The 14,102-nt window shown below is 38.8% G+C and overlaps 2 protein-coding genes across 2 annotated transcripts in view; one reads left to right on the forward strand and one right to left on the reverse strand.

The window, feature by feature from the left end:
* Positions 1 to 293: 293 nt before the first annotated feature.
* The window catches only part of ldd (lipid droplet defective), a 32,113-nt gene continuing 18,304 nt past the window's right edge, over positions 294 to 14,102 (reverse strand). The window contains exons 2-22 of the mRNA XM_014247019.3: positions 10,658 to 10,847; positions 10,363 to 10,589; positions 9,937 to 10,079; positions 9,599 to 9,682; positions 9,200 to 9,343; positions 8,981 to 9,120; positions 7,843 to 8,750; positions 7,667 to 7,787; positions 7,410 to 7,600; positions 6,843 to 7,177; positions 6,601 to 6,781; positions 6,240 to 6,538; positions 6,012 to 6,184; positions 4,986 to 5,953; positions 4,740 to 4,920; positions 4,567 to 4,679; positions 3,797 to 4,508; positions 3,624 to 3,731; positions 1,610 to 2,005; positions 1,455 to 1,550; positions 294 to 1,379 (exon numbers count right to left, since the gene is read on the reverse strand). Of these exons, the coding sequence (XP_014102494.2) occupies positions 1,107 to 1,379; positions 1,455 to 1,550; positions 1,610 to 2,005; positions 3,624 to 3,731; positions 3,797 to 4,508; positions 4,567 to 4,679; positions 4,740 to 4,920; positions 4,986 to 5,953; positions 6,012 to 6,184; positions 6,240 to 6,538; positions 6,601 to 6,781; positions 6,843 to 7,177; positions 7,410 to 7,600; positions 7,667 to 7,787; positions 7,843 to 8,750; positions 8,981 to 9,120; positions 9,200 to 9,343; positions 9,599 to 9,682; positions 9,937 to 10,079; positions 10,363 to 10,589; positions 10,658 to 10,738 (5,874 nt within the window). The 5' untranslated portion in view covers positions 10,739 to 10,847 and the 3' untranslated portion in view covers positions 294 to 1,106. The remainder of the gene's footprint in view (positions 1,380 to 1,454; positions 1,551 to 1,609; positions 2,006 to 3,623; positions 3,732 to 3,796; positions 4,509 to 4,566; positions 4,680 to 4,739; positions 4,921 to 4,985; positions 5,954 to 6,011; positions 6,185 to 6,239; positions 6,539 to 6,600; positions 6,782 to 6,842; positions 7,178 to 7,409; positions 7,601 to 7,666; positions 7,788 to 7,842; positions 8,751 to 8,980; positions 9,121 to 9,199; positions 9,344 to 9,598; positions 9,683 to 9,936; positions 10,080 to 10,362; positions 10,590 to 10,657; positions 10,848 to 14,102) is intronic.
* Positions 2,001 to 3,547, forward strand: LOC106627043 (uncharacterized). Its single transcript, XM_014247020.3, has 2 exons — positions 2,001 to 2,926; positions 2,995 to 3,547. The coding sequence occupies exons 1-2, from the start codon at positions 2,256 to 2,258 to the stop codon at positions 3,431 to 3,433; spliced, it is 1,110 nt and encodes a 369-aa protein (XP_014102495.2). The 5' UTR covers positions 2,001 to 2,255; the 3' UTR covers positions 3,434 to 3,547.

Here is a 14,102-nt window from a genome sequence, read left to right on the forward strand (position 1 = left end):
ATTTTTTCGTCGGGGTTTCGCATATTAATTTCCATAAAGAAAGTAAGTTAGAACCGAAGTGCCTATATTTTCCCATGCATATATTTTCCCACTTTTCGTTTCTTTGAGAAAATTTGAGCTTGCGGATATCACCAGTTTAGGGGCGTGCACTGAATCTTTGCTCTTTATAATAGGAAAATATTTGTTTAGAGATTGTTAACTTTTTGGAAGTGGATGATTTAGGGCTCATTAGAGTAAGAGATCTTGAGATGTGTTTGCTTTGAATAATTAACTCTAGAGTGAAAAGTGTGGGATTCTGATTATTTATTCATATTAAAAGCTATGATTTATTAATTTTTTTTCGTACTCACAAATTGTATTTCACATTTTTTAAACATTATTATAAAATATGCATATTTTTGTGTGTTTATTATATTCAAGACAAATTTGGTAGAAGTTTCTTTGTGATATAACATATAATAGTTAATATCATGACATTACATATTTATATTAGTGGAAGACTACACAAACATTAATACTTATAGTATTTAGCGAGAGACTACTTTCACTTAGATTAGTTGTAAGCAACTGCGCTTCAGATCGAAGCTCAGCTTCGGCGCTTGCGACGCCTTTCAATAATACATTCCGGAAACAAATATGAAACAAAGACAGAGAAACATACATACACATTTTACACATCGATAAAACACATTTAAAAGGTTCTTTCGGACATAAAAACACACAAATGTGCACATTACAGCTACGAATACACTAAAACTAACTACAATAATTACGCAGATCCACCCAAAAATCCTAATTCGATAAAAAGCCAAGGCTTTTACATCCTCGAAAATTGAAACAAAAAAACACAAAAAAATACGATAAAGTTAAGCCCTATGGGAGTAAAATTAAACCTTATCACAAACAAATATCGCATTGAGTGATTAAGTAAATGTGTAGTTGGACTATAAGACTTGTCGCTGGTAATCAAGATCGTTGCTGCCGGCCGAACGCGCCATATACGATATGTATGTAAGTACAATTAGCTTCGGCTATATTAGCGGAGAGCCACAGCCTTCAACAGTTGCATTAGCTGGGGACGGCGGAAGCAACGACGCGCTGGATGGTCATGTGACAGTCTCCGTTTCCACATAACCATTGTGAATGTAACCAGTGGAAGGGCTGCCCATCAAGCTCGCCTTGCCCAGACCATTGGCAAAGGTAGGTGGCTGTTCGCTTGAATCCACGATGCGCTCGAACACCGCATCCAGACGACAATGGTTGACTGTGTAGTGCAGGCGATTTTCATATTGATTTGATAGCGTGTTCAATTCACGGAAAAGATCTGCCAAACTTAGCACTTTGCCGCTCTGAGGCGGCACCATTGCCCCCACATCATGCTGTTGAGCAAAAAACAAAAAAGATTGAAGTTTACAAACATGTTATATATTTATTTGTACTCCGAGAGTGCTTACCTCACGCGGCTTCACTATTTGGATTTTGAGACTAAACTTTATGGAATGCGGATAAGTCTGAAAGTCCACACACTGTGGCAGACGTATATGTATGGCCTGTAAGTAGTAATTTGGTATTAAATGAACACGATTTTCTCTCATATCTGGTGACTTACCTTCTCTACCGATTCGATCAATTGGTTGTCGCCATAAATTACGACATTGTAGTAACCACCGTACTGTTTATTCAGACTCTCCGGGCTGCTACAGGTCAGGATTTGACCGTCCTTGAGCACGGCGATACGATGGCAAATTCCATCGATCTCTGACACCGAGTGCGAAGTGAGTACAACCGCGCGTTGTGTAGCGAGTAGATCGTGTATGGTGCGATAGACAATGGCACGCGTCACCGGGTCCATGTCGCTGGTGGGCTCATCCATTAGCACGACGGTGGTGCGACCGCAACAAGTGAGCGCCACTGTCAGTTTACGACGATTGCCGCCACTCAAATTCTTAACCAACACGTGACGGTACGACTTCAGTTGGAATGACTCCAGTATGTGTTCTATTAGCTGTCAAAAGTTAGCCAGAAATTCAAATAAAAATTTGTCAAAATACAGTCTTCTATTTTTGTTTTTTATAAATAAATTTAAGTGTTTCATACTTTAAAATTTCAAAATTTATCAAAGCAAATTTCTCTGAACTTATTTCCTGAAACTCATCCTCCCCTAATAAAAAGCACTAGCCAGCTAATTACAGTAGTAGTAGCATCGTCAATAGTAAGCAACAGCCAAAACACTTAAGCAAATATCTAGACAAACAATGAACATGGCCAATTGCTGTAAGGATTGTGATAGATTGCAGCCACGATCATCGGGCAGTGCACCGGTGCGACCCGAGTTCCAGCAGCCCACAATGTACGATCACTTTCAAAATTTTCAACGCTTCAAAATGCAAAAACAAGAGGCGCAGGCCATCGAAAAGCGCAAGGAAGAGCTGCTCAAAATGAACACTAACTTTACGAATTGGAATCCCAGCTGCAGCAAGGAGATGTTCGATCAATTCAGTACGCAGGATGTGGCTTTGTTTCGTCAGCAAATACGTTTGGCACAAAATGGTGAGCGTTCGATATTGGAGAGCCTTACAGCGCCAACTGAGGGGGGCGCTTCAAGCATTGTTGGCACTGCTACGGTTACAGGTACTGGCACTGGTACTGGTACGAGCGTCGGCGACAAGTCGCTGAAGAAAAAGGACTCGCTGCTGACGATCTCACGTACACCCGTACAATGCCCGATTGGCGCTTGCGGTCGAACTATAGGCGTGACCTCGGTATTGTCGCATTACCTGCGTGATCACAGCGAAGATTTTGGTGTACAATGTCAAGAGATCTATGGCGGGAAGCGCTCAGTGTTGATTTTCGATGCCACTACATTGGATTTCCGTGATAATGTGTGTTTGGGTGTGCTCGCCTATGGAGGCGTTAAGGAGAAGTGGTAAGTACAAAAATTTATGCGATTAGTGTTGGTGAGTAGTCATTTTGCATTCCGATTTCGGTCTTTAGCTCAGATCCGCCCGCTCAGCGGGGAATTTGCATACACAACGCCTTCCTACCAAAGCCACACGAACATCTTGACGCACATCTGCCTATACTGATAATGGCTTGTCGCACGTCTTGGAGTGCTATGCTGAAGGATAAGCAGCTCGAAGCTAGAATAACGAAGCCAGAGGACTTGAATCAACACCTACTCGTGATTTGGCTGGTGAGCGTGCAGTCCACCAAGCCAATACATTGCACTCTGACCGCCTACGACAGGACGATGACTTCGTCGCGCAGCGTCATCGCACAGGTGCGTCAGCTCAACGAGTCACAAAACCCGAGCGAGTTTCTGGTTAACGATACAAACAGCTTACGTTTAAGTAGCGGTGAAATCAATATACTTTCACATGATGGCAACGATTGCGTTCACCTGGAGGTTATGATCAATGAATACGATCAATAAAATATTTCCCTGATTTTTAGCAAAGATGCAAGAAATGATAGTAAATGTGTGCTTCTTTTATGTACTCGTATATCTCATAGTGATATAAATATGTATGTACTGTGTTTAACTTTACCCCACTTGGGTTTTATTGCACGGGTCATGACTAGAAGCGTGTGCCTATCCGATACAAAAAGTAATAATTTTTTACCTTGTCCATATTAGCGACGCGCCGCAGATTTCCATAAAAGCGGATGCATTCCTCGACAGTCAGCAGGGAGTCCAGAGGATTTGTTTGGGGACAATAGGCAATCTCGCCCTATGCATAGAAATATTTATTTGTGTTGTTAGTAGGACTTGGTGTTGTTGTAATAGTGTACTTACGTTGAAGTAATTAATGGCGCCCACATTCGGCTGCAGTTCGCCAGAAAGCATTTTGAATATAGTCGATTTGCCGGTGCCGTTCTTGCCTAACAAACCGAAACATTCACCGGCTTTCACTGCGAATGTGACATTCTTCACAATATACTGGCCGCGATCGTAAGACTTGCAGAGGTTGTCTACTTTGAGTACTTGCGGTGTCTCGTCCTTATCGGCGTGTTTGAGCGAGTTCTGTATGGACACGATTTTTAATTCTTCCGCCTGTTTCTGCGCGTATTTTTGATAGAAAGGCAGACGATTTATTAACGATTCGCGCAATTTATAAATTCGACCGGTCTCCAGCATTGCGTTCAATATGATGAAGAAGACACCGATTAAGAATAGGGCCAGCATATGTGGACGAAGTAAATCACTCGAAATAGGATGCTTGTAAGAATCGATATCATACCGTTGGAAGACGAGTGAGACCATATAATTTTTACAGATCTCAAGTAAACCGTCACCTAAAGCATGTTGCGGAAAGATAAGGAAGGCACGGTTAAGGAAGTAGCGCCAATTGTCCCAGACTTCTGAGTCGCCGATTACACCCAGCAGTACGATATTGGCCATGGTGAAGAGTGGAATTATGATATTCATGCAGAATATGGTTACAATCGCTACGCTGGAGTCGTTGAAGCATTTCTCAAACACATGTACACCTGGTATACAGGCAAACCTAAAAATTTGAGTTGCATTTAGTTAAACAGTCAACTGTATTATTGTTTATAACTTACGCAAAGAGCAGCGCCAACACGAATATACCGGAAACATTTTCACGAGCAACAAAAACTGGCAATCCGAATGCAAATATGATGGCGCCGCAGACCAATATGGCGAGTACCATAATCTAGTAGACCAGGAGAATAGGAGTAAATATAACTGCTGTAACTGCTGAGAAAGTACTCACCAGAAAATCCCAAACAAATGCCACACCCCAGTAGGTGGCTAAGTTTACACCACAAAGTTTCTGTTGCAGTTTCTCACCTTTTACGCGTTCGTTTACTAGAAAAACGGATGATACGGCCACTACCAAACTGAACGCGATGAGAAGTATGAAGACCATGGACGAATCGCCAGCTTGACGCAAACTGCGAGAAAAACGAACGAGGTTTAAAAAATCTGTTCAGATTTAGTATTGTGTACTTCTACTTACACTGAGGTCGTGCTGAGCTCGGCGGCGCCAAGTTTCCATGGTTCGTTGAAACTCGCGATGCTGAAGTTACTGTCGTCCATCTCTACTTGTAGCAATCGCGTATTCAAATCGTTCAACCAAGCCATCATAGCATGATATCCTTTGTTGTTGTACCAGACGATAGCATTCGTGTCATTGAAGGAATAGCCACCATAACGTTTCTCATGATAATCATTCATTGACTGCAGGATCCAATAGAAGGCTGTGCTTGAGTTTCTAAACTCCCGGCACGGACTCTCAGCGGAGCATTGCTCCGCCAAGCCATCGTAAGCGGCATTTGTCAGTGTTTTGTTCAGTTCCATGCTGAACATTTGTGTTGTTTTCGTATATAGCTCGCGAGTGAAACTAATTGTTTTATCGTAGTCGTCTTCCAAACGATATGTGACGAACCACATGGCGAGCAGCTCGAATATCGCAGGTAATACGATGACGCACAGAAGAATACGATAATTTCTGCTGAAGTGTATAATGCGTTTACGTAATAAATTCTGAACAGCGGTGAGCAAACCTAACGAGCCACTATTCACTATATTAGCCACTGTCGAGTTTTTCAGTTCCACCGATTTCATGTTAAACCTTGTGTTTACACCCTTGCTGGCGTGTTCCTTGTCTTCGTGCAAGTCCGCGAATATTTGCTCTAAATTACGACTTTCAACGCGCAAGTTGGCAATAAGTCCACCGTACTGTAAGTTTTGCAAATAATCAAGATAAGTCAGTGATTTGTTGGAGCCGCCCTGGTCGTATGGTACTTGTAGACGAATGTCCCCACTCTCTAACCAATCGGGTTCTTTAAAGCTGGAGAGCATATCTTTACCCATTGTACGGATTTCAGTTATAGTTTGGCTATCGCTGCAATGGAAGAGCACATCAAAGCCGGATGTACAGTACTCTTTGAGTGTTTCTGGGGTATGTTTCACTATGATTTTGCCCTGCCGATGATAATTTTCGATATTAGTTTGTTCTTACCTAAATCTCAAGCTTACTTACGTTCTTCATGATAACCATCACATCACTTAGAAATTCCGCTTCGTCCAAGAAGTGTGTAGCGAAAACCACGGCACGCCCTTTTCTCAATCGTTGTATCAGCTCCCAGATATCTTTGCGTGCTTTAGAGTCGACACCATTGCACGGCTCGTCCAGAATCACAACGTTTGGTGAACCTATCAGCGGTTTGTTTTGAGAAACAGTGACATAAATCTATACTTCTTGTCTTACCTATGAAGGCCAGAGCGACGCAAAGTCTACGTTGGTAACCGCCCGACAGTTGATAGGCCTGATAATTCTCATATTTTCCAAATTTCAAGCTTTTCAGTGTTTTATCCACCTCCGAGTTGTAGTTGTGTTTTAGTTTGATGGACGCGTACAATTCCAAGTGTTCGCGCGCTGTTAGATTAGGTATTAAAATATTGTCTTGAGAGCATACGCCCACTTTATCGTACTCTTCGTCACTTGTCATTGCTTGTGAGAGTATAACACGCCCCGTCGATTGCACCACTTGACCCGTAAGCATTTTGCTGAGGAATCGTAGAAGATAAAGATGATAAGATCAAAAAGATAATTCAAATTTACTCCTTACATAATTGTGCTCTTTCCAGCGCCATTGCGTCCCAGTAGACACGTGATTTTATCCCTAGACAGCGACAGGTTCACATCGCTCACTGCCACTTGCTCACCGTATAACTTGCTCACGTTTGTCAGTGTTGCACCAACACTTGCATCCAAATCATCGCGCTGCACTTCAATGAATCGATACTCATCTGCGTTTGGAAAATATGGTTTACTGAAATATTCTATCTTTCGAAGTTCAAAACAGTTTACCATCCATGAAATGTCGCACCAAATAACCGATAGCGCCATAAATTATCGCGTCCACAATTATCATAATAAATGCGAACCCAAATTCGCCACTCATACCTTCTTGAAAGACTTGCACAAAACTCAAACCGATCTCCTGTAACTCCATGCGCATAACATGGCTCCAACCATGCGAGAAAGCCGTTGTGAAAGATAAGTTGATGCAGAAGTTCTCGAACGAATTGAGATGAGAGTCAAAGAGCAGAACAATGATGTAGGGACAGTAGGAGATAAAGAAGAGTAGTGCCGCGGCCACGGCTCCAATTGTGGCCGACGTGAAGAAAGTTGAACACATATAACTGGAAATGAAATAAAATAAAGAAGAACATTGTAATCTCTTACGACTATTGATCGAAAACTATACTAGCGGAAGTTATCAAACCTTCGTAAATAATATTTGCATTAAACCTTTTCATACCACTCAACTATTACTCATCATACATGTTATCACAAACGAAGAAGCAAATCATCGTATCAGACTGAGAGAGTACCACTTGAAGATTAAGAGCATTGATGGAAAAAGAAACTTACCAAAAGGAGATCAAACATGCACCAAATATAACCAGGAAGAACATGACAAATATAATCGACACAAACTTCAGCAGACCACCAATGTACAGGATGAACGTTACACCCACGAAAATTAAAATGAGTTCCACAAAAGTAACAATAATCCAAGAAGTGAGTTCCGAACACGGCTTCAGGCCCATGGAACGCATGATCTATACATGAAGAGAAGAAAAGTGTAAATGTCACTAATTGCTTGAGATTCACATAGCTCCATTTACCATTGTATTCCGACTTTCACGCATCCAAATTAAATGGCGCACACAATTGGCGATTTGTGCTACCAGGCCCAAAAAGAAGGCGACTTGTATGGCCTGTGCTAGGTAAATACCCGTTTTCATGCTGCAAATATACTTAATTAATATAACATATGCTGGGTGCTGAAGGGAGAACTCACTCATCGTGTGTGTAAGCGGGATATGGAAATTGCTTCGTGTACATCTGCAGTCCATCCACTCCGTACTTGCTCAGCGTGTCTGCGTTATTGCCGCCAAACACACTAAGTAAATCGAGCAGAGCTTGACGTCTCCTGCGAGTGTTCACCTTCAGATCATCTAGATTTACCATAGTCTCCATTGAACTGGGTTGGCCGTTATCATTGTGTTCCTGTGGAAAACTCTCTTTATTCGGTGTCGACCAATCGTCGTCCTCATCCTCATCTTCACCAAATCCACTACCGGTCTCAATTTCAATCGAAATGGGACTGTTTGTGCTCAACTCGAAGGAGGATTCCTCAGTAAAGTTTTTATGTAACAACTTCTGGTGTCTAATGATGCCCATGTCGATGGCATTTTTGATTTGCACGAAACCACGATGGTATTTCATGTCGCGTATCATGCTGCGCGACGGACCCGGAAACCAGAAGCGGTTCTTGTTCTCAAAGGTCGGTTGTGTATTTTCGGTGTCCATATGCAATTTGTAGGACACATCGTTACCGGTTTTGTTGAAATATGCTGCAGCGAAGAACAGACGCTTGTCGTTCAATTCGAATGCAGTAAGTTGTAAATCCTTGGCGTTTGCCAATGGCACAAAGCGATCTACGGAGAAACATTCCAGTATATTCTTGATGGTCATGACAATGTCGTATACGAGCGGATCGGTTCGTATACGATTTACAACACCAACAATTTCGTCAACGTTTATATCATCTCCGATGTAAGAGCGTACAGTTTGTGAGGTGGCCAACTTGAGGAGGCTATCAAAGCCTTTTTGAAATGGACCATCTTCACGTAGCTTGGTAACAATATCGGCGACTGCAACAGATAACCGTTTCAAACGACTCAACTCCTCGAACGTTGTGTTAGCCTGAAAAATATCGAAACTTATGGTATCAGGAAGACTAGTGCTATTAGAAAACATTTAATAATCCGGTAAATACAGATGTGTGAAATTTTAAAGATTCGGAAGATATACGAACACCTCCATATATGTGTAAAATTGTTTCAATCTTTAAATTATCAGATTGGATTAGATCATTTAGACTGTTTGACAGTTAAAATTAGGGTTGCAATAAGATACCCAGTTAAAAAACTCACATGCGTCATAATTGATAGAGTATCCTCAGTGACAGGCGCAAATAAAATCTTGCCATGTATCAGTGGCTTCACCACGTTCCATGTCAACTTGCCGGTCGTTGTTGTTGTAATATTCAAGTAAAGTTGTTTGCAATATTTCGCTGCGAAGTAAGCAGATATTCTTGGATTAGTATAAAGTATTTACTTTGCAAATATTACAAGCGTTATGAATGAACTTACTGGGCATTACATTAATCTCGTCATCATTTATTTTGCTGAAGTCTTCGGTGTCATAGAGAATATCATTAACTAGGGGTATAGTATCGGTGCTGGGGAACGGATGACCACACATAAGGTAACCAGCCTTAACAAAAGTTTTTCGATCTGGAAGGTGAGTGAATTCATTTAATAAGGATATTGAAATTTTGAAAGAACTTGAAATCTTCATATGCATAAATATGCAGGTATATGCTCTAAATTTCGATTTGATCATGAAGTTCGAACTCGAAAGATCGTGTTTTGTTGAGTAAAAGACGAGGAATTTCGTACATTTGTTTTTTGCATTATAGAAAATTTTTTAAATGGCAATCAAATATTTAAAAAATTTCTTTTGAACCAATATAACAAACATTTAAATACCTGAAAAGAGTCGCCTTATATCGAATGTGCCATTTAGGAAATCCTCCACTTGGGGCACCAGGTTGATAACACTGCCGACGCTTTCTGCAAGTAGTGGTGACAAAACATATATAAGCATGCGTTAATACTCGTAATTAATATTAACATTTTTGTTGTCACTCTAAAAATTAAAGTCCATATTTATTACACAACTTCGCGCTCAATGCCTTAAGGACAGACAAATGCCACAAAAGCTTTCTGAAGTGCTCGTTCTGTGTGGTTTTAGCGATAAAATTAATTAAAAGTGCATGGGCATTTAATTGGTTTTTGGAGTTCGTATGCAGTGCGTGAGTACTTACGTCGTATCTGGTTGAAATGGCCGCCCGTGACCACAGCCGTTACGGCATTTATGAAATTCGCCTTTTCCGGCAAATCGATGACAGCGTTGAACATGCGATCGTCGGTGACAAATATATTCACGATATCAACAATTGGCTTCATGCTGAAATAATTAATGTCAGAAAATGTCAGACATAAGTAATTACTTAACATCTATATGCACTATATGTAAGTATGTATGAATAAAATATGCTTGAGTAAAAGATCTGTGTAGAAACTAACAAAGGTGAAACTTAGTTGCTTCCGAACAGGCATTAATGACGCACCCAGTGTGAACGAACTTCTTCAATACGAAACGTCAAATGGAACATGAATTCGCTTTTGCGTCATTTGTACCTCTTTGGGTATTTATAAGTACTTCTGCAAGATAGGTATTGATTACTTACGGTGCATTCTGCCAACTCGTTGTCTCTTCGTATGGAGTCGTCTTCATACAATTATTTTCTAAACTACAGATGTAAGAGTAGAAACTTGGTAGAACCTGATTTTTGGTGGGCAGCAGTCGCGTGGGAAATTGGCAGTCTTCTATGTGTTCGGGACCGAATTTGAGACGAATAAGGTAGAGCAGCATAAATATCATGCAGGGCCAAGCCACTTGCACAACCGTCATAACCTGGAAGGGGGCGCAGAGAAAGATTTACTGACATTCTAGTGGCTTTTTTGCTGCTTGAAGTAACTTACCGGTTGACGCAGTCGCACAAGGCCGTCTTTGCGCAGCATCGCCCGAAGCTGGCTAGCGCTGAATGATCGTTTCAATTGCATTTTAATTGTTTGACTTTAGATATCTCACTATTCTGGCAACATCGGCAAATTGTATATGATAAGTTGAAATATAGTTATTCAACAACGGTTAGTTCTCAGCTGCTTTGAGCTAGGAAAATAAATAAAAGAGACCGTGGGCTTATTAAAGAATTAAACATAAATCAAAATAAGCTAAATTTTTTAATTTATAATAAATGCATATTTTCCCAATAAGCATACAATTTGTCTGAACTCTTATCGCAAAGCTTAGGTTCTCTTTGATAACCCCGTTTGGAATCCAGTTTAAAGTAACCTCGACCCTGCTCATGGTTACATATTGAACATTTACAATGTAATATATATATAAATATTTTTTATGTATATAATGTAACTTATAGATTTATTTTAGCACTAGCTTCTGCTTAAAAAATAGTCATTGGCACCGATTTTGCAATCTTCTGAAAGTCTCAATTTTCGTTTAGTAAATGCGTAAAAATAATCGAAAAAAAATTAATTATTGTATATTATAGACGACAAAAGCTTATCTGATCAATCCCACGTCCATGATATTCCTTTATATAATATTAAATATACCCATATATTTCATGAATTCCTTCAGTTAACTCAGTGAAAAAGATCCCTTACGCTATATCCAATTCATATTTGAAAAAAGAAAAATTAAACAGTTTGAATTTGGCTCTATTTAAATTCTGTTGTCTTATAATAAATAACTCAGGCATTAAGGCATGGAAATAAAATTTGATACTTGATACGTTGGCTATATTATTGTAAAATATTAAAGAAATGGGCAAGGTTGGTTCACTGGAATGTATATATGTATATAATCTGTGTAAATATATATATATAGGTCAAAAGGTTAGATAAAAATATATTAGGGTAAAAACAATATTCCCTTTTTTCCCTTGGTACTCTGAAAAATAGGTTTCTACACTCCTCTCCGAAAATCTTTTCAGGTATGAGTTCTTAATTGTAACGGGAAGGTTCTCCACCTTACAGTTTTTTATTTATACCCAGAACAGGGCATATTAGGTTTGCTACGATATTTGTAACACCAGAAATAAAACGTCAGAGATCCTATAAAGTATATATATAAATGATAAGTGGGACTAGCTAAGTTGATTTAGCCATGTCCGTTCGTTCGTCCGTCTGTACATATACGAACTAGTCACTCAGTTTTTGAGATATCGATCTGAAAGTTTTCACTCGTCCTTTTCTCACAAAGAAGCTGCTCATATGTCGGAAAGGCCAATATCGGACCATTATAGCATATAGCTGCCATACAAACTGAATGATCAAAGTTTCTGTAAGGAATGTTTTGTACTTGTGAAGGGTATTAACATATAGCCTAACATTTTTTCATGTTTCAAATCTCGTTTTCAACTACTTGAAAAAATATCTGGCTCATAGATTTTGTAGGAAATTTAATGCTCTACAAAATGGTCTCTTGCGATTTTTTCGAAAATCTAACTGTTTAAGAGATGTTAACGGTTGAAGTTTGATAATTTTAGGGCAACATTTGAATGATATAATGAATTTTTTAACTCAATGAAAAGAAAAACGTTTTGGACTGCTAATAATATTTTCGTATGTTATATCTTTGGGTTGTATGGGGATTTTAAAATAAAATTGAATTATTAAATACTAATTGGTAATTAGTTCATTGCTATATTGTAGTGCATAAATTGACTAAATTATTTTAATTGTTTTGTGTAGGGAAATGATTTGATTAGTAGAACATTGTTCCCCTAAATATGCTCTCCCTTATCAGAGAGAGTACTTGGACATATGCAAATTATTGGCATGCTTGTTTGTGAACATGCAAAGGCTATTAAAATAATAACTGTTAAAATAGCTGCGATTGAACGTTGCATGGAGCAGAAAAGTTAGACCGCTTAATTACAAAATTATAACACAATATTTTATAAACAATGACAATGCCATCAATTTGTTACAGTTTAAAATGCTGAATAATTGTTAATAAGTATTGTTTTTACTTGTGGATATGGAAATGAGAAATTTATTGCAATGATACGACTAATAAATATTATATTTTGCTCAGTCAGTGGAGAAAACAACTCTTTTAAATTAGCTGTCATGACTTTGTGGGATATAATCAGATAGAAGGCATTAAATATTGTAGATTACCTTTCCGCAACTTTCTTTAAAAATTCAAAGACAAACCTTATATATATCTGAGAAAAATAGGTAACTTATTACAAAAATCTATAAAACTCCTGACAGGTGCATTTCTTATAGCATGAAAGGGTATAAAAGGAACTTTAACTTGATTTTTAAGGGACAGTTTGAATGACAGCTATATGGGTAAATCAACTCAGCTTATCACACTGATCATTTATATATACTTTAAATGGTCTCCGAAGTTTTCTTCTGGGTGACTTCTTTTGAGTTTGGAGGTTTTAATCAAAGGAGTATAAACTTATTTGGTCGATATAGTGTTCTTATTCAGGGTGAGTTTAAAGTTGACAATTGCACTACGATTTGTAGTCAAGGAGTTTTTTGAACACAAATCCACATATGACGCACTTTCAGTACTGTATTTATGAGTTTCGAAGCCTATCCCTATCTGTCTGCTGCTTACCTTCGGTACTTAAATACTTAAGTCCACGAGGAAGTAGGCTCATCGAAAGACTGTTAATAAAACTCTTTTTATTAAGCTCGTTACACCTGTTTTCGTCTGTTTTACTTAAATGAACCTTTCACGCTTTTGCAATTGCTGTTGTTATCGTTTAATCTTTAACCCTGTTTTACTATCATTAATTAATGTCAGAAATATGACAGACAACACTGGTCGTCACTACTGTTTATGAGTACAACTTTTTTTTTATTGTCAATTAAAATCAACAAGTCTTTTTTAATTAATTTTCGAAATGAAAATTATGACTAAAATAAATTGTTTTTGTATGCAAATTGAAAAGGAATTATCGAGACAGAGTAGCGGCTAAAATGATATTCTAACGTCCATTGCTAATAATGAGTTTACATTAATTACCGTCACTAGTTAATTCCAGCTTAAATATGTGTTGCATTACTTATCTGCAATTGCTCGCTTTTGCTTTTGCTCGATGCAATTAAAGCGCGAACTGGCTCAAAGTAGCAAAGTGTAAACTTTGATTTGGAGCGCTACTTATGTAGTTGAGCTTGGATTAGTATGTATGGGTATAAATGTGTGTGTAAGTGCATAGCGCCAGCACGTGCCAGTCTAGCAGCATCCACTACCACAACAACAAAAGCAGTGTAATCTATTATGGCATTCGAAAGTTAGTTCGCTCATTCGCTTTTGTTTATGTTATTGCAATTTTTTTGCATTTCGGTTGTTTGCCATTACATAAGCTCATCGCATGTA

This window comes from Bactrocera oleae, chromosome 5 (assembly GCF_042242935.1).
Source record: "Bactrocera oleae isolate idBacOlea1 chromosome 5, idBacOlea1, whole genome shotgun sequence".
In the NCBI taxonomy this organism is placed as follows: Eukaryota; Metazoa; Arthropoda; class Insecta; order Diptera; family Tephritidae; genus Bactrocera; species Bactrocera oleae.

Excerpts from the sequence above, each read along its gene's own strand:
- LOC106627043 (XM_014247020.3), top strand. The coding sequence starts at position 2,256 with ATGAACATGGCCAATTGCTGTAAGGATTGTGATAGATTGCAGCCACGA. Across the intron at positions 2,927-2,994 it reads GGAGGCGTTAAGGAGAAGTG|CTCAGATCCGCCCGCTCAGC; the intron begins GTAAGTACAAAA and ends TTCGGTCTTTAG.